The sequence below is a fragment of the Vombatus ursinus genome, unplaced genomic scaffold (genome assembly GCF_900497805.2).
Source record: "Vombatus ursinus unplaced genomic scaffold, bare-nosed wombat genome assembly UNPS02014818.1, whole genome shotgun sequence".
In the NCBI taxonomy this organism is placed as follows: Eukaryota; Metazoa; Chordata; class Mammalia; order Diprotodontia; family Vombatidae; genus Vombatus; species Vombatus ursinus.
In genome coordinates, this window is record NW_020954596.1 from 3,678,506 (window position 1) to 3,701,454 (window position 22,949).

The 22,949-nt window shown below is 47.0% G+C and overlaps 1 protein-coding gene across 2 annotated transcripts; it reads left to right on the plus strand.

Annotated features, from left to right (window-relative positions):
* The first annotated feature begins 285 nt into the window (after positions 1-285).
* SEMA4F (ssemaphorin 4F) lies at positions 286-19,005 on the plus strand. Of its 2 annotated transcripts, XM_027836419.1 has the most exons (14): positions 286-502; positions 3,655-3,806; positions 4,293-4,352; positions 4,779-4,877; positions 10,480-10,573; positions 10,761-10,880; positions 11,053-11,204; positions 11,655-11,833; positions 12,234-12,381; positions 12,551-12,773; positions 13,888-13,997; positions 14,145-14,305; positions 15,289-15,347; positions 16,807-19,005. In XM_027836419.1, exons 1-14 carry the CDS (start codon positions 286-288, stop codon positions 17,430-17,432), a joined length of 2,400 nt encoding a protein of 799 aa, XP_027692220.1. In that variant the 3' UTR covers positions 17,433-19,005. The 2 variants fall into 2 exon arrangements, with proteins under 2 accessions (XP_027692220.1, XP_027692222.1); XM_027836421.1 differs by lacking the exons at positions 286-502; positions 3,655-3,806; positions 10,480-10,573.
* Positions 19,006-22,949: the final 3,944 nt, after the last annotated feature.

The following is a 22,949-nucleotide window of genomic DNA, read 5'->3' on the forward strand; positions in this document are numbered from 1 at the left end:
CCAGGGGCGTGTCCACTGCGCCACCTGTGGGGGCGGGGCCAGGGCTGGGGTTCAGGATCCAGCTTCGGCTCTGACAGGGTATCTGCCCCAAGCGCCGCCTGCGGGCCGAACTCTATCTGGCGACCACGGCCACGGTCAGGGGCGCGGGCAGAGCTGGGGACTGCCGAACTGGGCCCAGTCGGACCTGGCTCAGGGCGGAGCCCGAGGTTCAGGCCGGGAGGCGGCGCTACGGGGTCCGCTGCAGCCGCCTCGGGAGGACCCACCTCCGGCGGGCTGGCGATCAGGATGCGGGTGTCCCCCGCCCGGCCCCGCCAGGGCCGCGAGCAGTCTCCTCCTCCTGCTTCTGCCCCTGCTCGCACCTCTGTCTGGGCCGCGCCCTGCCCTGCGCTGCGGGTCCAGGTGCTGGTCCTGTTGGTGAGCTGCGCCTCGGCTGGAGCCTGGAGCGGACCCCGGCTTGAACGCGTGCTGCACTCGGTGCCCAGGACCTCGCTGACAGCATCGGGTAAGAGCAGGTGCTGCGCCGCCGCCCTTTCCTCGCAGTCCAGCCCAGCGCCTCCGCGGTTAGCGATCTCCCTCAATTCCCCGATGCCCCTCAATCCTGCGCCTCCCTATTTCTCCTGAGCCTGTCCTGCCTCTGTCTCCCTTTGCAACGGATCGGGGAACTCCGCTCGATCTCAATCTTTTGCTCCCCTCTGTGATCGCAAGCCTTTTCTCCTAAACAGGGAACTCCCGCGCGCATATGTTCTCAACCATTTTTTTTTTCCTGAGCCGGAGTGCCTTCGTCCCTACTCTCACAATCCTTTTCTATTGAGTTGGGAACTCCCCCGTCCCTATGTTCTCGAAACATATTTTTTTTTTTCCACATGAGCAGGGAACTCCCAGGTTTCTATGTTTTCAACCATTTTCTCTTGATCAGGGAACTCCCCCGTCCCTATGTTCCCAACCTTTCCCTCCCTAAACCGGGAGCTTCCCCATCTCTATTCTCGAAAGCCTTTTTTTCTTGAGCAGGGAATTGCCTGTGCCCCACCCCCCATCCCTATGCTGCCCAGAGTTCCCCATCCCTGTGTCTCCCACATCCCTGTGCTGCTCAGAGCTCCCTCCCCCAACGCCCACCTCTCTTGAATCTAGAAATCTTCCATCCGTGTGTTCCCTCAACCACATACCCATCATAGCTGTGCCCCCCCATATCTCCATTCCCTGTGTGTGAGATCCTACCCCTGCCTCTTGAGCCCAGAATCCTCCCCTTCCCACTCATTTCTGTATCTCTGCTTTTCCTTTCCCTGCATTATTCCCATAGCACTCTTGTCCCTCGGCATGCTGAACTCTCTCCTATTTCTTTATTTCCTCCAAGTCTCCAGAACCCCTCTCTAAAGCCCATTCCTGCCCTGCAAACCTCCCATTCCCTAATCCCACCCATTATGCAGCAGTATTTTAAAGTGTTTAGAGAAAAAAGCAAGACCTCTTTTCAGATGTTGGAAAGAATTGGGAGGTGCTAGGCTTATTAATGAACCCTCTTACATAATCTTAAACAAAATAAGTTTTCCAGTTCCAAAGATTAATGGGGAAAGGGGTGTTAGAGTGAGGCAAGCTAGTATCTAGAGGAAGTCTTTCCTCTCGTTTGAGAGTGGGGGAAGGGGGAGACAATTGCAGAATTATGGATGTGTGCACACAGAATGTAGGTGCAGTCTTTCTTTACCATTTTTAGTGTAAGCACTGGGTCAAAGGTGGCAGTAGGACAGAGCTGAGCAGATAGAGCCAGGACTGGGAGCTATGCCAGGCTGATGGAATGGAGTGTTTAAACAAGGGCCTATAATCATGGCATCACTATGTGTAGGCACCGTATGCAGGTACAGTGAATTCAGAGAATAAGACTGCAGTTTTAGGCTAAACCAGAAAGCAAAGCCAAGATATGGTCAGTGCCTAGAGGTATAGATGAAATAAGAAGCCACAGGCAGAAGCATAATTCAAGGATACAGGGGAAGATTAGTGAGCTTTGGATATTGCCTTAAGGTGGCAATGCCTGGAATGGGCCAAAGTTCGACCCAAGCCTAAGCTCCTAGTGTTGGGGAAGGAACAATCCCCAAGAATCAGTGGGAGAAAGTTAAAGGGCTCTCTTCAGTCACATCCATTCAATAAACATTTAATTTCCTATGGTGTGCAGAGTACTTGTGCTCAGCACTAGGGGAGATACTAATTTAGGTAAAATACAGTCCCTTCCCTCTTGGGACTTGTAGTCTAGGGGGATAAGAAATTAACATATGTATAATACCCAATGTTACCTGATTGGAATATTGGAGAGCTATAAAACAGAGTGCTATGTGAAGTCCCAAGGAACAGGATTGTGCTCAGGGGATAATGACTAGTAACTCTTCAGTCTCTCCTTTTTACTTTGGAGATAGATTAAATAGCAATTAATAATGCTGGATGGTTTAATGAGAGAAGGCATTTAACATACATCTTAGTGCATTTCTTTAAACCTTGCTTCCTATGATATAATGTACCATACTGTTTAGGAGGAGAAATTAGAGATGAATGGGTATTTATGCTTTTATTTTTAATAAAGAGCTATAGTTATATAGAAAAAAGCAATTGGCTGAATTGTGTGCTGAATGGTTTGCTGCTCTGCTATCTGCACCTGGGGATAGCATCAAGTGTACCTAAAGACTCCACAAGCAGTTAATATTCATTTAAAAAATGTGTTAATTCAATATTCGTTTAGTGCCTACTGTTTCCAGGCTATTGTGATTAGTATATGCCCCCATCTTGTGGAGTTTACAATGTAATAGGATGATTAGAGATATACAGTATATAGCATTACATGACAAGTATATCAGAGAAGCAAAATCAAAATGCTATATGAGTTCTGAAGGGAAAAGCCATTGTCAACAGGGAATGCTTTGTGACAGAGATAGTGTTTGAGTTGGGCTTCAAAGACTAGGTAGAGGGTCAGCTAGGTGGCACAGTGGATAGCCCTCCAGCCTTGGAGTCAGGAGGACCTGCGTTCAAATGCAACCTCAGACACATAACACTTATTAGCTGCATGACTCTGGGCAAGTCACTTAACCCCAATGGCCTCACCCAAAAAAAAAAAAAAAGACTAGGTAGGAATTTGAAGGGGAAGGGAGCAAACTTTTATGAAGTGCCTACTATACGCCAGGCACTGGGCTAAATGCTTCAAAAGTATTATTTCAACAGGTGAAGAGGGGGAAAATTCCAGTCATGAGGAACAGTGTGAGAGAGGAAGTGCAAAGTGTGTTTCAGGGATAGAATCCAGTTTACCTAGAGGAGTCCCATGGGATTAGGCTGAAGTAGTAAGGTGACAATAGATTGTGAGGTCCTTGAATTCTAGGCAGAGGAGTTTGAGCTATACTTGGTAGGAGATAGAAAGCCATGGAGGATTTTTGAGAAGAGGCGTGACATTGTCAGATCCATGCATAATGAAGATTATTTAGGCAGTGTAAAGGAAGGACTGGAGGTAAAGAGTGAAGGTACAAAAACACCTTAATAGTGATAGTGATCGTAATAATAAATGGTAATTAAGACCTCTGCCAGACATTGGGCTATTGTAGGCATAACAGTGAGGCAGAATGGGGCTGGCCTTGCCAGATGACTGAAGATGTTTCTTCTACCTCCTAATTCCTCTTTCCTCCCTAGAGGTGGACCCTTTCCTCACCCGGTTCTCTGCCCCTCCAACCCAAAATTACTCTATCCTCCTTGTGGATCCTGTTTCCAACACGCTTTACGTGGGTGCCCGAGATGCCATTTTTGCTCTGCCCCTGCCTCTCACAGAGGGGAGAGCCCAAAAGGTGAGAGATGGGCATGAGGGAGAACCCAGCCCTCAGGGCATGTAAGAGCTCCAGGGTATAGAGTTGTGTGGTGGGGCTTCCTGCTAGTCAAAGGAGTCCCAGTGGAGGGAGGGGTCAGTGTAACAGGGAGATTCATGCTGACCAATAGGTAAAGATGACTGGACTGAGAGGAGGCCTTGGCAAACTAGGAGGATAGAGGAATAAGACTTATAGTGGGGAAAAAGAGTTATAGATTTCCCAAGGGAGGGTATTGAGAACATGGATGCTAATTTGGAGGGGGATCACAGGGACTCTGGACAGTGTTAGATCATGGCTACCAGGAGGCCATGAAAACTATAGTGCCCTGCTCCCTTGGGGGGCTCTGAGGAACCCAAACTCCAAGACCTTTTGGCCATCTCCCCTACTCTGGTCTTGGTCCCTAAAGGCCATGTAGAGGGATATTAGGAAGCCTAGGGAAGAGGGTGGTTACTCCTAAATCTTCCTCAGATTGACTGGCCAGTGTCTGAGACCCACAGACAGAGCTGCAGGAAAAAGGGCAAGAAGGAGGTAAGTATAAACTTAACCCTCAACCCTAAACCTTGGCCTGACCATATTTTACTCTTCCACACTGGCCCTAGCCCCATTGGACTTAGTTGTTCTTTTGTTTTTGTTTAGGCAATTGGGGTTAAGTGACTTGCCCAGGGTCACACAGCTAGTAAATGTCAAGTGTTTGGTCTGAGATCAGATTTGAACTCAGGTCCTCCTGACTTCAGGGCCAGTGCTCTATCCACTGCGCTACCTAGCTGCCCTGGACTCAGTTGTTGATCAACCCCACCTAACACTGATGCCCTGAGTACCCCTTTCCATCACTCACCCTCTCTGACACCTAGCTGTCTCTCACTATTACTGACTGTATTCAAAATCTCTGTCCCTGGTGCTTCTGGTTGATTCTGACATCTCTGATACCCTGTCTTTGACACATTTGATTCCCAGGTTGACTGTCATAATTACATTCGGATTCTTGCCATGGTCAATGCCTCCCACCTTCTCACATGCGGTACATTTGCCTTCGACCCACAGTGTGGGATCATTGTGAGTGATTGGATACAGAGGGAATATGTGGAAGGGAGGGATGCATGGGAAAGGGGGGGGTGGTGTAACTACAATATGGAGTCATCATGAGTCGTACCTGAGAGAAATGTGGGAGGAGACACAGGGACAACACAGGGATGGGATTATACTGGAGCTATGGTCATAGAGGTTAGGGTTACTGGATATAGAGAGTTAATGATAGGGTAGGCCTTTGAAGGCCAGTGACTTAGTCCTCATATCACCATCCATCTATGCCTGTGTCCTTTTCTCACCCCCATTTACCAAGTCTTGCTTCCATCTTCATTTCACTCCTATGGTCCGTGTCCATGCCATGCCCCCTGACCTCTGCTCATATCTCCTTTCTGTGGCTCAAAGGAGTCAATCCACAGTTCAGGCAGAGAGTTTAATTGACTTGCCCATACCTAAATGGTCAAGTATATGTCTTATGTCTAAACTTAGATATATACATCAAGTATATGTCTAAAATAGTATATGTCTATATCCAAACTCAAACACAGGTTTCCTCTCTCCAAGGAGTAGTGTTCTTTCCATTATCCCAGGCTTCCAGAGCTCAGGTAAAGAAAGACAAAGAAATCAGAATCATAGCTTCTCAGTACTGGAAGACAACTTAAGAAATGTCTAGTTAGACTTGTACCTGAGCATTTCCTCTCTCTAACATCCCATTCCACCTTTGGACAGATTTCTTTTTAGGAAGATTTTCCTTGAATTGAGCCTAAATCTGATATTGTATCTTCTACCTCCTATTTTGTTCCTCATTCTATTTCCTGGGATCAGACAGAACCAATGTAATCCCTAAGAGGAGAGAGATTGGTCACCCTGTGTGACAATGGTCCAAGGGTACAAAGCTTTCTTGAGTAAAGGGTCTCTGAATGTATCCACAAAGATGATCTGAAGGAAGTCTGACCTTAGGATGGTTTGCAGATGATCATTCCTCCAGATATGAAAAGCTCCTCAGTCCTTACTAGCAGCATCCTAACTTGTCCATCCTTCCAGAGGCCACTCTTCTTCTTCTGCATCAGTGATGCCTACCCCTTCATTTACTTTCATGGGATCTAGATGGGGAGGGCTGTCTGAAAGGGCCACTCAGATTGAAAATGCTGTGGCTTCCTGTTCTCGTTACCTATCCATCCATTCTCAACCTCATTGTTTGCTGTTACTCTCAGACTTTGCTTCCTGGCTTCTAGGCCACTCCCTGATGTATTCAGGGTTATACCTCTTCTGTTCTGCTAAGTAGGTAGGTTCTTTTAGGCCCTTCTTGGCTGGCTGCAGAAGTACTTGCTGGTTGTCTTCCCTCGAAGTCTGGAGGTCCTGAACTCTAGCTAGTTCAGATCACACGATTTAGAGTTAGAAGGGAATTTAGAGTTCTGTCCTTTTTCAGCAGAGGAAAATGCAGAACAGAGAGAAGGGAGCTGCCCAAGGTAATACAGATTTTAAGTAGCAGAGGCTAAATTTGAACCTCAATCCCCAAGTATAGCATTCTTTCTACTATGCCTCTTAACTATTTGATTTGATATCTTTGGGATAGAAAAAAGAAAAGTAATGTCAATGAATGTAAAGGCATGGATGCATACATGCACACACATACATACACAAATACAATTCCTTTAGGAATCATATCATCTTTTCCGCCTGTGCCCATTTTAGTCAGTTTTAACTCTTGGTTACATATTGGACTTGGAGTCAGGAGACCTCAGTCTGAATCCTAGCTCTGACATTAGCTGTGCCATCTTGAGCAAGTCATGACCCTTTTCTGAGCTTTAGTCTCCTTATAGTAAAACAGTGTTAACATTTGTACAGCCATGGATACTGTACCATCTGGTCAAAAGGTTCGTCTCCTTCCCATGCCTGACTAGGGCTTATACCTTTGTGAAGACACTAACTCTCCTTGTCTTCAAGCAGCTCCATCTTGAACAAGTTGGCACTGTCCTCTCAGCAGAACATTTGTCAGTCACTCCCCTGTCATCTGGTAGACCAAATTTCTTTCTCTACTCATATCTCTCTGTTGTATGTTGTTTTGAGTCTCAGGTATGGGCTACCAGCATGTCCAAGTGATCTGGCACCCCACCATTGCCACCATGAATTAAGGAATCACTTGTCAGCACACATTTTCCTAGATTTACTTCTTGGGAAAGCCTTCAGGTCACTCCAATGGTCCTGCCTGCCCTGGGGACCAGTCTATGTGCTCCTTTTATTGGCTGCCACCTACCTGCATTTTTATGGAGGGTTTTGTGATCCCACGGCCAGAGACTGAAAGGGAAGTCAACTCAAGAGGCATGGGAAGTTCTTAAAATTGAAATTTTGATAATATAATGAGAAATATTCATGAGGAGGAAGATGGTGAGATGACATCCAAGGAGATGGATATGACTACATAGGTAGTTCTTAGAAGAACCCAGCTATGAAAAGGATATATATAAAAAATGGATATAGGGGTACATGGGCAAAGAAGTCCAAAAAAAGAACTTGCCAGCCCTGGTAGAGTAATGTGGAAGCTTAAATACTAAAATGAGCTGAGGCTTGTCAAGTTTTACATATGGGATTAAAAAACCCCTAACAACCATATAAGGACAAGGTGAAGGAAGTGTGCCTTAATAGCAGTTCATATGAACAAGATCCTGGGCTTTTAATAACCTCTAAGCTCAATGTGACTCAGCACAGAGAGAAAATAATAGGCCCTGACTAAGGCAAAGGAGAGTTAGGCTATGTGGAATATTGTGGCCAGTCCTGGATGCCATGTTTTAGGACCCCTGACAAGCTGGGGTTCACCCCAAGGAGGGCAGGGTAGGATGGGAAGGAGAATGGAAGCTAGTTGAAGATACTAGCATGGCTTAGCCTGGAGGAAAGAAGACTTGGGATTGAGAAAATGTGATTCCTATTTTAAATATTTGAAAGGTTATGATGTGGATGATGGGTAAGACTTATTTTGCTCGACCACAGAGGGCAGAACTAGGAGCAAAAGAGGATGGGAATTACAAGGAGGCAAATTTCAGTTTGGTATCAGGAAAAAATCCTAACAATTAATGTTGTCTCCGAGTAGAACAGGTCGCTCAATGGGAGGGTGAGTTCTTATCTACTGACAATTTTCATCTGTCTCCTCTGTGACATCATATTGGAGCTCTTGTTGAGGAGTAGGCATATTCTACCAGTAAGGGTAGGCCTAGCTGCCCTCTAAGGTTGCTTGGCATGGCGTCAGGTAGAAGTTTGGATATGGAAAAGGGGAGAGCATACATGAAGAACTAGAAGAGGCCCGGAATGGCAGAGTATACATAGGGTTTGTGTTGGAGACCAGTGGAAGATAAGCCTAGAAAGGTTGGGGCTGGATTAGGAAGCGAGGGCCTCAAATGCCAGGCTAAAGCATTTGAGGCTTTGTGGGGGTACTAGTGAGCTACTGAAGATTTTTGAGCAGGGAAGGACCATGACCAGAGCTGTGACTTAGGAATAATAATGCATTTCTATAACATTAAAGTTGTACTCACAAGCACCCCATGAGGTAGCTAGTACAGTTTTACAAATGAGAAAATTGAGACTTAGATAAAGTAACTTGTTCAAGGTCAAACAGCTAGTAAGTGTCAGTGGCAGGATAGGAACCCAGGTTTTTCTTCTATTTGTGTGCAGAATTGGAAGAGGGAAAGCCTGACCTTTCAGGAAGGCTTGTTAGGAGACTGTTGCAATAGTACCAGCAGAGGGTAGCTATAAGCAAGGAACTGGACAAAGGACAAGCTATTGGAACTAAGGTAGTAGTCGTGGGAGCAGAAGTGAAGGCATGGATCCTTGACCCCCATCCCAAAAGGATTCTCTCATCTTGTTCCCACTAGTTGTGTGATGGGAGTTGGGTATCACAACTTCTTGCTCCTATCCTTCCTTCTGTCCCAAAGTAAGCCTGATGTCCCTGAAGGGATTGTAGGATCATGGATTTAGGACTAGAAAGGGACTTCTGAGAACAGAGGCCAACCCACTTATTTTACAGATGAAGAAACTGAGGCATGTGGCAATTAAGAGACTTGCCCAGGGTCACACAGCTAATAAGTGTATGAGGTAGGATTTTAATCCAGGGCTATCCAGACTCCAAGTTCATTGCCCCCTCCACTATGCCATCTTGCCTCAGAGTTCCTAAGGACTTTATAGATAGGGCCAAAATAGCAAGTCTAGTGGCTTAATTATAAGAGATGTTAATTCAATTATGCAAGACATTTATTGAGTGCCTATTATATGTTAAGGACCCAGAGGTTGGAAAAAAAATAGTCACTCCCCTCAGGGAGCTTACAAATTTAGTGAGGGAAATCTAACATATGCATGGATACGTGTACCACAGATGAAACTGAAGATTTCATGATGGTGCAAGAAGAGATTGGTTTCAGCTTGAGTGAAGGAGGGAGCTCAGGGAAAGCTTCCTGGGAGAGGTCATACCTGAGCTAGCCCTTGAAGAGAAGGATTTGAACAAGTAGAGATGATGAAGTACATTAAAAGCATGGAGGACAACCAGTGCTAATACCCATAGGTGGGAGAAGGCAGGATGATATTGGGGAGGAGGGTGGAGTTCAATCTGGCTGAGGAAAGAGAAATGTGAAATTTCCAGGAAGGTAAACATGCCAGATTGTGGAAAGCCTGGAATGCCAGGCCAAGAAGTTTGTATTTTATCATCCATGCAATGGGAAAGGTTTTTGAGCATGGCCAGAAGTATTCGTTAGGAAGATTATTTTCAAAAGGAGTCCCTGGAATGCCTTGGATTTTCAGTAAGTTTGTCTTGTCTTATCCTTCTCAGCTAAGTCCAACCTCTACTTCTCTTTCTTGGTTCTTGGGAGATCCACTGATCTCCCAACTGTACATTTGTTAGCCTTGGGGTTAAAGTTTCTTGTCTTCTTGGTCTTCCCTCCCCCATCTATCCACCTGGGATCTCCTCTCCCTGTTGTCTCTGTGCATGGGGAAGAAGGCTCATGGAGGGGCCAGTGGAGGAGCTTTAGGGGTATGAGGACTGAATGCAGATTCATGATGGTGTTCAGAAGAAAGCTCCATGTCTGCATTTTCATGTCTCCATCTCTGTGGCCCTTTCTCTTATATAGACAAAAGTTACCTGGGTAGGACCTCCTGGTGGACATGGTGGGCAGGGCAGAGATAGAGGAAACACTCAGGGATGGGAAGAATGGAGGAAATTAGTGGTACAGGGACAAGGGGTGGTATGTGGGAAAATGGTGTCCTCTATCACCTGAGCCCTCCTTATGACCCCATTTGATGTCTCCACTGACTTTTCCTAGTGACTTCTCTATTTATTCTTCCTTTGCTGAGCCCCCTTTCCCTGTGACCCGTACTGATGGGTCATCCTTGTGATGATCCATCACCCTTGTGATGGATGCTTTGTCATCCTAAGTTGACCTTTTCCTGTGACCTTTACACTGACTCCCTTGCCTTTGAGCCCTCCGGACTAACCTTTCCTTGTGACCTCCCCTCATAACCTAACATTGACCTGCTCTGTGACTATGCCTTGACTGGACGTTGACCTGCTTTCTCTGACCCCTGTGCTGACCTCCTTGTTGACCCACACACTGATTCCAATGTGATCTTGTCACTGCTCTCTGGGCCATAGGATGTATCCAGTTTCCATCAGGTTGAAAGGCTAGAAAGTGGCCGAGGGAAATGCCCTTTTGAGCCAACCCAGCGGTCGGCTGCTGTAATGACTGGTAAGTGGGGGGCAGAGTGCTCCAAGAATTTATTTGTCCCTCCCACATTCTGCTGAAGAAATGTCTGCCCCCACTGCTCTTGTGAGAGTGTCTCTGTCCCTAATCACTCTCCATACAATATCTCTGTCCTCAAACTATTTCCCCAGAGCATCTTTACTTCTAACCTCCCCATTTGTCTCTTTTTTAGGGGGTGTCCTATATGCTGCCAGCATGAATAATTTTCTGGGGACAGAGCCAATTATTTCTCGGGCCATAGGCCCAGCTGAAGAGCGAATCCGGACAGAGGTCACACCAGCCTGGCTAAATGGTAGGGAGACAGCAGAGGGGGATCTAGGGGACCATTGTTATGGAAGAAGAGGGGAAGATCTTTGGGTTTGGAGAAGAGGGAGGGCCCTAGGAAGGAAAATTGAGGGGAACCAGAAGTGGTGGAGGGGTCTGGTGTGTCCTGGCATGGTATCTGAAATCTCTTATCTCCCTAGCTCCAAACTTTGTGGCAGCTGTAGCCCTGAGCCCAACTGACTGGGGGGAGGAGGATGGAGATACTGAAATTTATTTCTTCTTCATGGAGACGGCGCGAGACTCTGACGTAAACCGACCAATGATGGTCCCCCGTGTGGCTCGTGTGTGCGCGGTGAGGCTTCTGTTCCATCCCATCTGCTCTAGCCCCTTTCTTCAGTCTTTCCACCAACTCTCTATCTCTTCCTCTTGCTTTGCCCTGTCTCTGTCTATACTGGGAGTAGAGAGTATGTGTGAGGTTATTGTCCTTCCTCCCCCATAATTACTCTGATGCCCTTGCCTTGGTCCCTGTTGCCTCCTCATCATAACTTTATCATGCCACCTTTCTCCATTTTTGCTGTCCCAGTCAAAAGTGGGAAGTCTGGGTAGGGGTGTTAGACAGCTAACCTCACCATGTATGGAAACCCCATGTCTGCACATCTTTGTGACTCAACATCTATTTGCCACCCCATCTACCTGTCTCTATTCCCCTATTTGTGTCTCTGTCTTCGTCTTGAGATGAAGGAATCTGAGGATACCAACGCCCAATACTGCTGACTCCAAATAATGATCTCTGTGCCCCCAGGGAGACCTTGGGGGCCTGAAGACCCTCCAGCGAAGGTGGACAACATTTCTGAAGGCTGAGCTGCCATGTCCAGGGCCCACACATGGCCGAACTTCCAGCATCCTGCAGGATGTGGCCACCCTACGTCCGAAGCCTGGCACAGGGGTCCCCCTCTTCTATGGGGTCTTCTCCTCCCAGTGGTGAGGAGGGAGGTACTGAGGGGGAAACAGCAGGGTGCAGTAGAAATAATCCTGGATTTGGAATTGAAGGACCTGGGTTTGAATCCTAATTCTGCCATTTACTGTGTGTGATCTTGGGCAGGCTGCTTAACCCCTCTGGGCCTCAGTTTCTTCATCTGTAAAATGAGGAGGTTAAATTAAGTGATCTCTAAGAGCTTTTCTAGATCTAAGTATCTTTTTATGGAAAGATAATTTAGTGCTCTCCTGTCTGTAGTGCTCCATTTCAGATTTTTTTTTCTCCAGGGTCCCCAGTGTCCCTTCCTGTCCCATCCAACTTCCTACCCCAACTCCTTTACCCCAGGGATAGGTCATCCCCATTCAGTACCCTAACATCTGGCTTTCTTGACCTCTTACTCCCCAGGGATGGGGTTTCCATTTCTGCCATCTGTGCCTTCCACCCCCGAGACATCCGGTCATCAATGAGTGGCCCTTTTAGGGAATTCAAGCATGACTGCAATAGGGGAATGCCTGTGATGGACAGTGATGTCCCCCAGCCCAGGCCAGGAATGGTGAGCCTAGAAGGAGGTGGAGGGTGAGGGAGAGGGAGGACAGTGACTTCCCCAGAGAATATCCCTGTAAGTCCCCCAGGGAATTCCTCCCAGGCCTTTACTCACCCCTAGTAACCATCCCCTTCTAGTCCCTCCTCATACATCTTTCCTTTCTCTCTCCACCCTCCAGTGCATTACCAACCAAATGAAGCTACTTGGCTTTGGCTCATCTCTTTCCCTGCCTGACCGAGTTCTTACCTTTGTACGGGACCACCCTCTTATGGACCAGCCCGTCTCCCCTGCTGATGGCCATCCCCTGCTGGTTACTTCCAACACAGTCTATCTCCGAGTTGCAGCCCACAGAGTGCCAAGCTTGTTGGGAGAAGAATACGATGTACTCTACCTGGGGACAGGTGAATCCTGGAATGCTAGAATCTCAGGCTTGGAAGGGACCTCAGAGAGCATCTAGTCTATCCTTTGCTTGAGGAGGAATCCCCTTTATGACACCTCTGAGAAGAGGTCATTCATCTTCTATTTGATTATCTCTGGTAATAGGCAACTCAGTGACTTGTGAAAGAGTCACTATTAGATAGCCCAAGTCATTAGAAAGTTTGTCCTTAAGATGAGCCCAGATCTGTCTCTCTGCAGCTCCTCTCCCCACCCTCTACCCCATTGGTCATAGTTCTATATCCTGCTGTCAGCTGATCAATTAAGCATTTCTTACGTTCATTCCATACGCCTAGTGTTGGAGCTCCAAAGATGAAAACAACAGTTCCTGATTTCAAGGAGCTTATATTCTGTGGAAGGAAACAATGCTTAAGTAGATACAGAATATATACAAAGTCAATAAAAGGTCATTTCGGTGGGGAGGGCCAACAACTGGGGGAATCAGGAAAGGTCTCATATGGACCTTGAGGGAAGCCAGCCTCTCTTTACGCAGTAGAGGTGATGGTGCAGTACATTCCAGAATGGAGGATGATCGGCCCATGCAAAGGCAGAGATCTGAGAGACGAGTGGAGTGTCTTGGCTGAGGAACATGGAGTACACCTGCCTGACTCTACCATAGAGTAATGCATCATATGCCTAGAAAGGTCAGCTGGAGTCAGACTGGGATGAGCTTTAAATGCCAAGCAGATGAATTTGTCTTTAAGCCTAGAGGCAATAGGGAGCCCCCAGAAATTCTTGAGCAGTGGAATAAATGACACGGTCAGACCTGTGCTTTATGAATATCAGTTTGCCAGATGCATGGAGGATGGATTGCTACAGAGAGAGACCAATTAAGGAGGTCATTGCAATAGTCCAAGCCTAATCACACTTCTACAGGACAGCCATAGCTATTCATGCAATGAGGGAGAGGGAAGACTATTCTGGTAGGGGACAAGGTCACCTGTAGCATGGTAATGCCCACACGGTGACATGGTCACACACAGTGACATGTCTACACCTACAGAGCACCACACAATGTCACAGAGGCCATTGCACACACACAACGCACATGGTGGTGTACTAGCCCCTGCCTGTTCCCAGGGGATGGACACCTGCACCGGGCAGTACGGATTGGCTCTCAGCTCAGCATCCTTGAGGACCTGACTTTATTCCTGGAGCCTCAACCAGTTGAAACTCTCCAGCTGCATGATGTGAGTTGCCTATCATACCCAGCAGACTTTAGGGGGATGGATGTTGCCCATGAACACTAGAAGTTGTCTGATAACTATGATGGGGGAAGCATTTTGACTCTTGGCTAATTGGGGCTGGACCATTTTCCATTTTCCCTGCTTCCTCAGGGTTGGCTCCTGATCGGCTCTGGCTCAGAGGTGACACAGGTAAACATCACAGACTGTGGCCGTCTCCAGAGCTGCAGAGAGTGCATCTTGGCCCGAGACCCAGCCTGTGCTTGGAGCTCCCGGCTTAAGACTTGTGTTACCCACATTGGGGCAGGCAAGGGGTGAGCGTGACCTGAATTCTGAGTTTTTCTATCGTCTCAGCATGTCTCTATCCGTCACCTCTGCCTTTCCAGTGTGATGTCTCTTTTCTCTGCCCAGTCTGTCAGCCAAGCTCTCCGTCTCACATCTCTTCTCTATTGGTTAGTCTGTCTGTCTATTGTCTCTGTTCCTCTAGTCTGTGTGTCTGTCATCCCCTCCCCACAGGTGTACTCTCCATATCAGATTTAAGCTTTTCCTAGGCAAGGTCTGGGTCTGTTCACCTTCTACCTAATAGTGATTTTTCCATGGAGTTCACAAAGGAAGCAATGTTCTAGGGGAATGTGTGTGTGTGTGTGATTTTAGCTATTGGGGAGTGTGGGGAAAACTGGGGCTGCCATGGGGAGGCAGAAGAGGGTGATTTGGAGGTGTGGAAAGAAGGTAGGGAATGATTGAATAAAGAGAGGTAATTATGTTGGGGGAGATTAGTGGATGGCGGACGAATTATCAAGGGTGATTGGGGGAGTGATAGGAACAAAAGAGATGGTAATTATGAGTTGAGTGATAGATTATTGAGACATGATGATGGAGAAGGTTGTAGGGTAACAAGAAGGGTGATATGAGTGGTGGTAGTGGGAGAATTGTGAGGGCACAGTGGTGGGAAAATAATGGGGAATGATCAAGATGATCTAGAGAGTGATGGAGTTTTGAGAGGTGATGAGGAGGTGATGATGGGATGGGATAATGGAGTTGATGAGTAATGATAGAACAAAGTTGAGGGATGTTGGTGGAGTGATGGGGACAATAGAAGAGTGTTGGGGGCTAGTGTTGGTATGATGGGGAAGTGTTAGGAGATAATGATGGGGAATAATGATGGAGGGTGGTAGGAAATAGTGGGAGGTAGTTGGGAGTTTGGGGGACTGATCAATGTGGGAGTGATGAAGGAGATGAACAAAGGGGCGGGGTCCATGGTTTGTTTTTTTTTAACTGAGCTTCATCCTGATTCTAGGCTGCTCCAAGACATTGAATTGGGAAATGCATCTTCTCTTTGCCCCAGGGAACCTGGAGGTATGTGTGGATGAAGGACAGGAGGAAAGAGAGGAGTATGTAGAAGTCTTAGTTTTAGAACTATTTGAAGGGTCTACTAGTGCCACTCATGAACCCATGGACTCATATCTCCCTGGAGATGACCCTCCTTAGAGACTGCCTCATTTGGCTCCCATTGTTTTCTTTTTTCTTTTTCTTTTATCTTATTGCTGGTGCTGATCTTTCTTTGGCCCAGTTCTCTTAGTTCAATTCAACAAACATTTTTTTTTGTTTGGTTGGTTTTGTCTGGTTTGTTTTTTAAGCAATTAAGTTTAAGTGACTTGCCCAGGGTCACACAGCTGTAAGTGTCAAGTGTTTGGTCTGAGGCCGGATTTGAACTCAGGTCCTCCTGACTTCAGGGCCAGTGTTCTATCCACTGTGCCACCTAGCTGCCCCTCAACAAACATTTTTAAGCTGTATTCAGCACTAAGAGATACAAAAATAACTATTACATAGACTTAGATCTGAGGTGTCTTACGATACAGTAGGGAGAAAGACAAGTACCCAAGTAACTTTGATATAAGGGAGAGTGGGATGGGTGCTAGGAGAGGTTCAAGCAAAGGGCTATGAGATTTAGAGGAAGGGGAGATAGCTTTCCCTGGAAATGGGAGGAAAGGTCCAGGGAAGGCTTCCTGGAGTAGGTGACACCTGAGTTTGGACTTAAATGACAAGGGATTCCAAACAAATGGAATTTCTGTGGAGGTTAAAAGAGTCCAGTGAAGGGTTGGGGACAACATCAGCAAAAGCAGGGAGATAGGGGAAAGATCTATGAGAATAGGAGACAAAGAGTAGTCCAGTTTGTTTTATGGAAAATAAAATACAGGGAAGATAAAATAATTTGAGAGAAGGCTGGCTCAGATCCAGGTTGTAGAGATTCTCAAATGCCACTATCCAAAGTTTATACTCTATTATTCTATTTGGTAGGTAGTGGAGAGACATTGAAGGTAGAGATAACTAATGTGCATTAGGAAGATTACTTGGAAAGTGCGTGTAAAGAAGGAAGAGACAGTAAAGGTAGAGAAACCTCTTAGGAGGGTGTTATACTAGTCCAGGTAAGGAGTGATAGAAGTATAAGTGGGGAGGAGACAGATGTGAGAGAGATTGTGGAAGTAAAATCAGTAGGACTTAACTGATGTTAAGGGATGGGGTGAGGGAGAGGGAAGACTCAAAGATACCTGGGGTTTGAGCCCTGGTGCCTAGAAAGATGGTGGCATTGCCTACTCAAAGGCGGAAATTGAGATTGAGGGATGAGGTTAGGGAGGATGATGAGTTCAGTTTTGAACACGCTGAATTTGAACACATTGAACCACCGTGACATCCAGGGAGGACGTGTCCTGTAGACATTTGGAAATGATGGGATTGAAACTCTGGGAAGAAGTTAATGTAGTAGTTATCGATTTGGCACCTAATTGGCTCCACCTGTTCTCCTGTCTCTCTTCAGCACTTCCTCTCATTCTTGAGGTTCCTGTGGTCCCAGCTGCACGTGTGGTCTTGCCGTGTTCCCCACAATCAGCCTGGGCAACCTGTGTGTGGCACCGGCCGGGGGGTCTTGTTGAAGATGCCGTGATCCCTCGGCTGGATGGGCTGGAGGTGTTGGTGACACAGGGCACCCTGGGAACCTATGCCTGTAAATGCCAGGAGGGGGGGGCTACTCAAGTAGTGGCTACTTACCACTTGTTCTGGGGGGAACCCCAGGGCCGTGGCCGAATTGTGGGCTCCGGGCTGGCTGGCTTTATCCTGGGAGCAGTGGCTTCTACTCTGATCCTGCTCCTGCTTGGTCGGCAACGTCAGCGACACCGACAGCAGGAGCTCTTGGCAAGAAACAAGGTGGGGCTGGACTTGGGGGCCCCTCCATCTGGGACCACAAGCTGCAGTCATGACCCTCCCTCCCCATCACCCTCCCCAGAAGATGAGCGGCTCCCATTGGCCTTGGCTGTGGCCAAAAGGGGCAGTAGCCTCAATGGCTTTCCGCCATCTTTCTTAAGGGACTCCCACCCAGGCCCAAACCAAGCTCACATTCTGCTGACCACAGCACCACTGGCCACATGTGATGAGACATCCATTTAGAGATGTGCTAACTGAGTGACTTCTTGGCTCAAGAGACTGTTGGGGCCTGGCTTGGGTGGCTGCTAGGCTGTGTTACTGTGTTACATCAGGTTACATCAGGTTACTTGGGACCCAAGTAACCACCAGGCCTGCGTGACCACTGGGGACTGAATAACCCTAGTCACTGTTGGGATCAGTCCAGCATGGAATGAGCACTGAATGGAGTTGCAAGACTTGGGTTTGAGTATCAACTCTGCTATGCCTTCCCTCGATGATCAAGGGCAAGTCATTTCCTCTTTCTAGACTTTCCTCCTTTATGATGGTGGGGGAGGGTGGGCCAGCTGGTTGTTAATGTCTCTTCCAGCTCTGATATTCAGTGAGTCTGATCCTATGATCCCCAGTGACCAATGACATTGAGGAGTATGCAGGTGTCTGGAGCTCACCAGACAGCATTCATCAAGGGATGGTATGAATGTACGAATTGACTCTGTCCCCCAACCTGATCCCTCATCTTGGGATCTATAGGTTTTTGTCTTTCCTAGGAAGGGGATGGTGGACGTAGGAGCTTTCTGTGACCTGAATGGCCCCAGCTTTGTGTAAGCTACAGATCAGGGGCTTGAGGTCAGGCACCAGGAAGAAGGAGCTGTCCCTGAGAGGTGTGAGTAAAAATGCTGAGAGAGGGAGATATTTATAGGCAGGGTGCTATCTGCCTCTGTGGTGAAGGGAACCCCTATGTGCTAAGACTTGGGGGTTCTGAGAGTCTGGTCCCCTGGTATGCCCCCGAGACCACACATATGTGTTTGAGAATGCATGGAAGAGCCTGGCTGTGTGTCTGCCTGGCATATGTGGATGTATGTGTTTGTGTGCTTAAGGAGATGTCTGCATATCTCTGGGCTCTGCCCCCCCACCTCTACTATGTTACCTCTGGGCTGATTTCCTCAGCCTACTGTGCTTGGGAAGCTAGTGGCTGGCAGCTGTTCATGGGGTGGGGTGGGCAATCTTTTGTGTCCGCTTAGTTTCATGTTTTTATAAACCTATGTTTGTATGACTGTGGTGACCTGCTGACCCCTGATGAGGAAGGAAATGGGGTGGGCATGTGGATGAATATGAATGAAGGGGGAACTGGGAGTGAGGGTGGGGATCTGGGAGGAAGGATGGGAAGCATGGGAAGGGAAGCAAAAGGACTGAGGAGCAACAGTAGAAAGAGGGTGAGCTTTTGAGTTGGAGGATTGGGATCTTGATTTGCATCCCAACTCTGGGTGAGTCAAGCCTCCTTTGGCTTCATCTGTAAAATGAGGGTGTTGGATTCAGTGACATCTGAGGTAACTTCCAGCTCTATGATATGGAGGAAGGAGATAATGGAAGCAAACTGGATCTTTAGGGGTGGGGGAAGAATGAGACAGGGATGGTGGGAGAGGGACAGGGTGGGGGGAGTAGATAGAGAGAATGGGCTGGGAATATGGAGAAAATAGGATAGGGTGAGCAGGCTATGGGTATGTTTGTCAGTCAGCATGGTCTAAAGTGAATGTGAAGTTTTATATTTTTTATGGAATATTTAACTTTATTGATTGATTAAAATGGTCTGAGAAACCTGGAGGTGTCCTGGTGTGTGTGTGTGTGTGTGTGTGTGTGTGTGTGTGTGTGTGTGTGTGCGTGCATGTGTGTGTGTGTGTGTGTGTGAGAGAGAGAGAGAGAGAGAGAATGGCAGAGAAAGAACGAGAAAGAGAGAGAGAAACATAAAAAGAGAGCAGAAACATGGAGACAGAGACAGAAAGATGGGGTGTTAGGTGAGCCTTGATCTCACTGCTGTTGAAACTTTGAATAGAGTTCCAAAGAAACACTTCAAGGACTTACAATCATCCTGCCCCCATGTAAAGTGGAATTGTGTGGAGGAGGGGAACCAAGGATGGGGCCCTCCAGGGAGAGGACACTTGGATAAGGAGGGGGGAGGGAAAGAACCAGATGTATGGCTCCTTCACCAAGCAGGAGTCCCCTCCCCCCATAAATGCACTTCAGCAAACAATAAGTGACTATTGTGTGCAGAGGGGGACACATGAACTCATAGTTCTTGCTTGGGCCCCTGTCCTTGTTCAACCCCAGACTGGTTTGACAACCCCTGCCCGGAGGGGAAGCCAAGCTCCAAAGCGTCTTTGTCAGCCTCTGGAGTTCATGCGTCTCTTTTCTGTTCTCTTACCCACAAAAAGGTTCTGATAACCCTGTCAGTGGTGGCAGCTGTCCTGAGGAAGAAAGAGCCTCCTTTGACCTTGTGTCCTGAGTCAGGAGACCTGACTGTGATTTGTTCTACCTTCTGTGTGTGTTGGGAAAGTAGTTTAAGGAAACAGGTCCAGAGAAGTCTGTAAAATGGGATGCTTGTAAGACCCACCTCATAGGATGATGGTGAAGAAAGAACTTTGTAAATCTTAAAAGTACTAGCAATGTGAGCAGTTACTCATTATCATCCTGGCCAAGGCATTTGGGGGGGGGGGAACACCTTCTATGGACCAGGCACTGATAGGCCTCAGGAATACAAGGATAAAAATATAATTGGCATTTATATAGTACATTAAGGTTTACAAGCACTGTACAAATATCTCATTTTATCCTGGTGACTACCCAGTGAGGTAGGCACTATTATTATTCTCATTTTGTTGAGGAGGAAGCTGAGGCTAAGAGAAGTTAAGGGACTTTATGAAGGTCACATAGCTAGTGTCTGAGGCAGGATTTGAACTCAGGTCTTCCTAACTCCAGGTCCAGTACTGGATGCACTGTGCCACCTAGCTGACCCCAGGGAGCTTACAACATGCATAAATTAAAAAAAAATACAAATACATTTTTTTTTTCATTAACAAATAGAAGAATCAGGAAGACACTTTTTTATAGAAGGACATGGCACTTGAGCCTGACCCGGAAGAGAACTGGAGATTTCGAGAGTTAGGAGATGAGGAGGAGGAAGGAGATGAATTCAGGAGTCAGGGACAACCTGTGCAAGATGGCAGGCGGAATGTCACATGTGGGGAATGGCCAGAAGGCTGGATGGACAAGAACAGTTTGTAAGGAAATCAACCTGGTTTGGAGCCAGATTATAAAGGGCTTTAAATGCCAAGTAAACAAGTTTCTATTTAATGCTAGAGGCAATAGGGAGGCAGTGAAGCTTCTTGAAAACAGTGATATGGCCAGAACTGTGTGTTAGGAATATTAGTATTGTAGCTGTGTGGAAGCTAGATTGGAGTTGAAAGAGACTGGAGTGAGGAAGACCACTTAGGAGAGTTATTACAATAGTCCAGGGGAGAAGTGATGAGCTCTTAAACTAATGCAGTTGCTATGTGAGTGAAAGACGGCGACAGATGGTGGGAGAAAAAAAAATCAACAAAACTTAGCAACTGGTTTGCTTTGAAGGATGGAGGAGAATAGAGAGTGGAAAGCTCAGAAGTTGAGAACCTGAGTGATTGAAAGGATGATAGTGCCCTCTATTGAATTAGGGAAGTTAGGAGGAAGGGTGGCTTTGGGGGAAAATAGTGTTCTGTTTTGAGTATATTGAGTTTGAGATGCCTGTGGAGTATGGAGATGGACATTTCCAGTGAACATTTCCAGTTGGTGAAGCAGGAATGAAGCTCGAGGAAGATGAAGAATGTTATTGTCCCATAAGAGGATAGTTTCAGAGACTGGCAGAGCTCTAACTGGGGCCAAGTGACCAGGCTTTTGCCCCCAGGATGCCAACACGGAGGGGCATGCACTCTTTCCATGACAGTCTTCTGGTCTATCATCTTGGATCTGTCAATCTCCTGTTGGCCCTTGTGACTTGCAGTCATTTCTTGAGGGACCATCTTTGCCAGGGCCCTACTGACACCTGCCCCCCAGGGTCAGTGGTCATCACCCATGCTCAGCAACTAGACTAGACTCTTTTTCCTTTCCTGGAGCAACTGTACTCAACTGAGGACACTTTTGTGGCTGTCTCACAACTCCCTCTAGTTATACCTGTGGGAACTAGAGATGTTTAGCATGGAGAAGAAACACAGTGCCATGCTATCCTGTGGAGGAAGAATTAGACATCCCCAACAATGTGGTCATCCTGCCTTGAAGACTTCCAGAGAGGGGTAACCTACTGTTCTTCAAGGCAGCCCATTACACTTTTGGATGGCTCTAATTGTAGGAAGTGGGACTTAACAGAATGTTGGGGGCAGGGGAGGTTGCCCTGCTGGGAACCCTAAGTTTAGTTTACTTCTAAAGGGATCCAACTTACAGGGTGGCATCTAGAGTTTGGAGTACTTTAGGTCCCTGGGAGGACGTTGGCATCAGGGAAAAGCAGCAGATTGTTTATATGCTATTGTGAAGCTCCTCTGTGTTTTGCATTTTCTGGGGAATGGAAAAAACCTATCCCATGCTAGATATTTGCATTGTTACCCAGGGAGCTGGTGAGCATGTTACATATATCTGTAGAGCCTTCATGGTGGCATAATGAGTCAAAAAGTTTTTGCTATTTTGGGGGGTGGTGCCCAAGATTGGACCTAGTTTGTGTAAAACCAGAGCTTATGGGTGTGGGGACATGAGTTACACCGGGAAGAGACAATAATGGCAGAACAATAGGACTTTATTAATAAACACAGAGGAAGGAAGGAAATAAGCACTTATTAAGCACCTACTATGTACCAGGCACTGTGTTAAACACTTTACAAATATTATCTCATTGATCTTCACAACAATCCTGGGAGATGGGTGATATTATTATCCCTGTTTTACAGTTGAGGAAACTGAGGCAGAAAGCATTTAAATTACAGGCCCTGGGTTGTACACCTAGTAAGTATTTAAAGCTGAATTTGAAATCAGGTCTTCCTGACCAAGGAATGTATAGAGCCTAACTTGAGACACTAGGGAACATAAGGAGCCAGGGCAAGGGTTGGGATAAAGGATACATCTGGATCCAAGTCACAAGTGAGACAAGGATGCAACTAAGTTACACTTGTCAGGTCTTGTTGATTCTTCCTCTCATGTCTATCCCTCTCTCCACTCATAAAGCCACTATCCTTGTTATAACTCCTCTGACCTCTCATGTGAACTTTTACAATAGTTTCCTTAACTGATCTCCTTATTCCAGTCTGTCCCCACTCCAATCAGTCAATCAATCAACAAACATTAACTATACACTATGCCAGGTACTGGTGAGATCACTACTTCTCCCCCCTTTCCCCAGTTACCTCCAGCAAATCCTTCTGACTTCCTGGAGCTGTGGGGAGGGAGGTGGGATATATGTGTTTATGTGGGGTGGGGGGAGGGTGTGTCCTGGACCTTAATCCTGGTAGACCACTGGAGTTTAAACTGGAAGGAAAAGCTCCCTTTCTTCTTCCCCAGCTCACCACTCCTCTGCATTCTTATACTGGTAGTCCCCAGGACTCAGGAATTCTCGCATAGATGCTCCCAGCAATCTAATCGGGTAGCTCCAGGTCTGGATCTCAGCACTTTTGCAAAGCTGTCCTAGATGGCTGCTACTAACAGTTCAGGGCACACAGTGTGAACTGAATCACCCAAGAAGCACGATTCCCA

Excerpts from the sequence above, each read along its gene's own strand:
- SEMA4F (XM_027836419.1), top strand. The coding sequence starts at position 286 with ATGCGGGTGTCCCCCGCCCGGCCCCGCCAGGGCCGCGAGCAGTCTCCT. Across the intron at positions 13,998-14,144 it reads AAACTCTCCAGCTGCATGAT|GGTTGGCTCCTGATCGGCTC; the intron begins GTGAGTTGCCTA and ends CTGCTTCCTCAG. Across the intron at positions 14,306-15,288 it reads CACATTGGGGCAGGCAAGGG|GCTGCTCCAAGACATTGAAT; the intron begins GTGAGCGTGACC and ends TCCTGATTCTAG.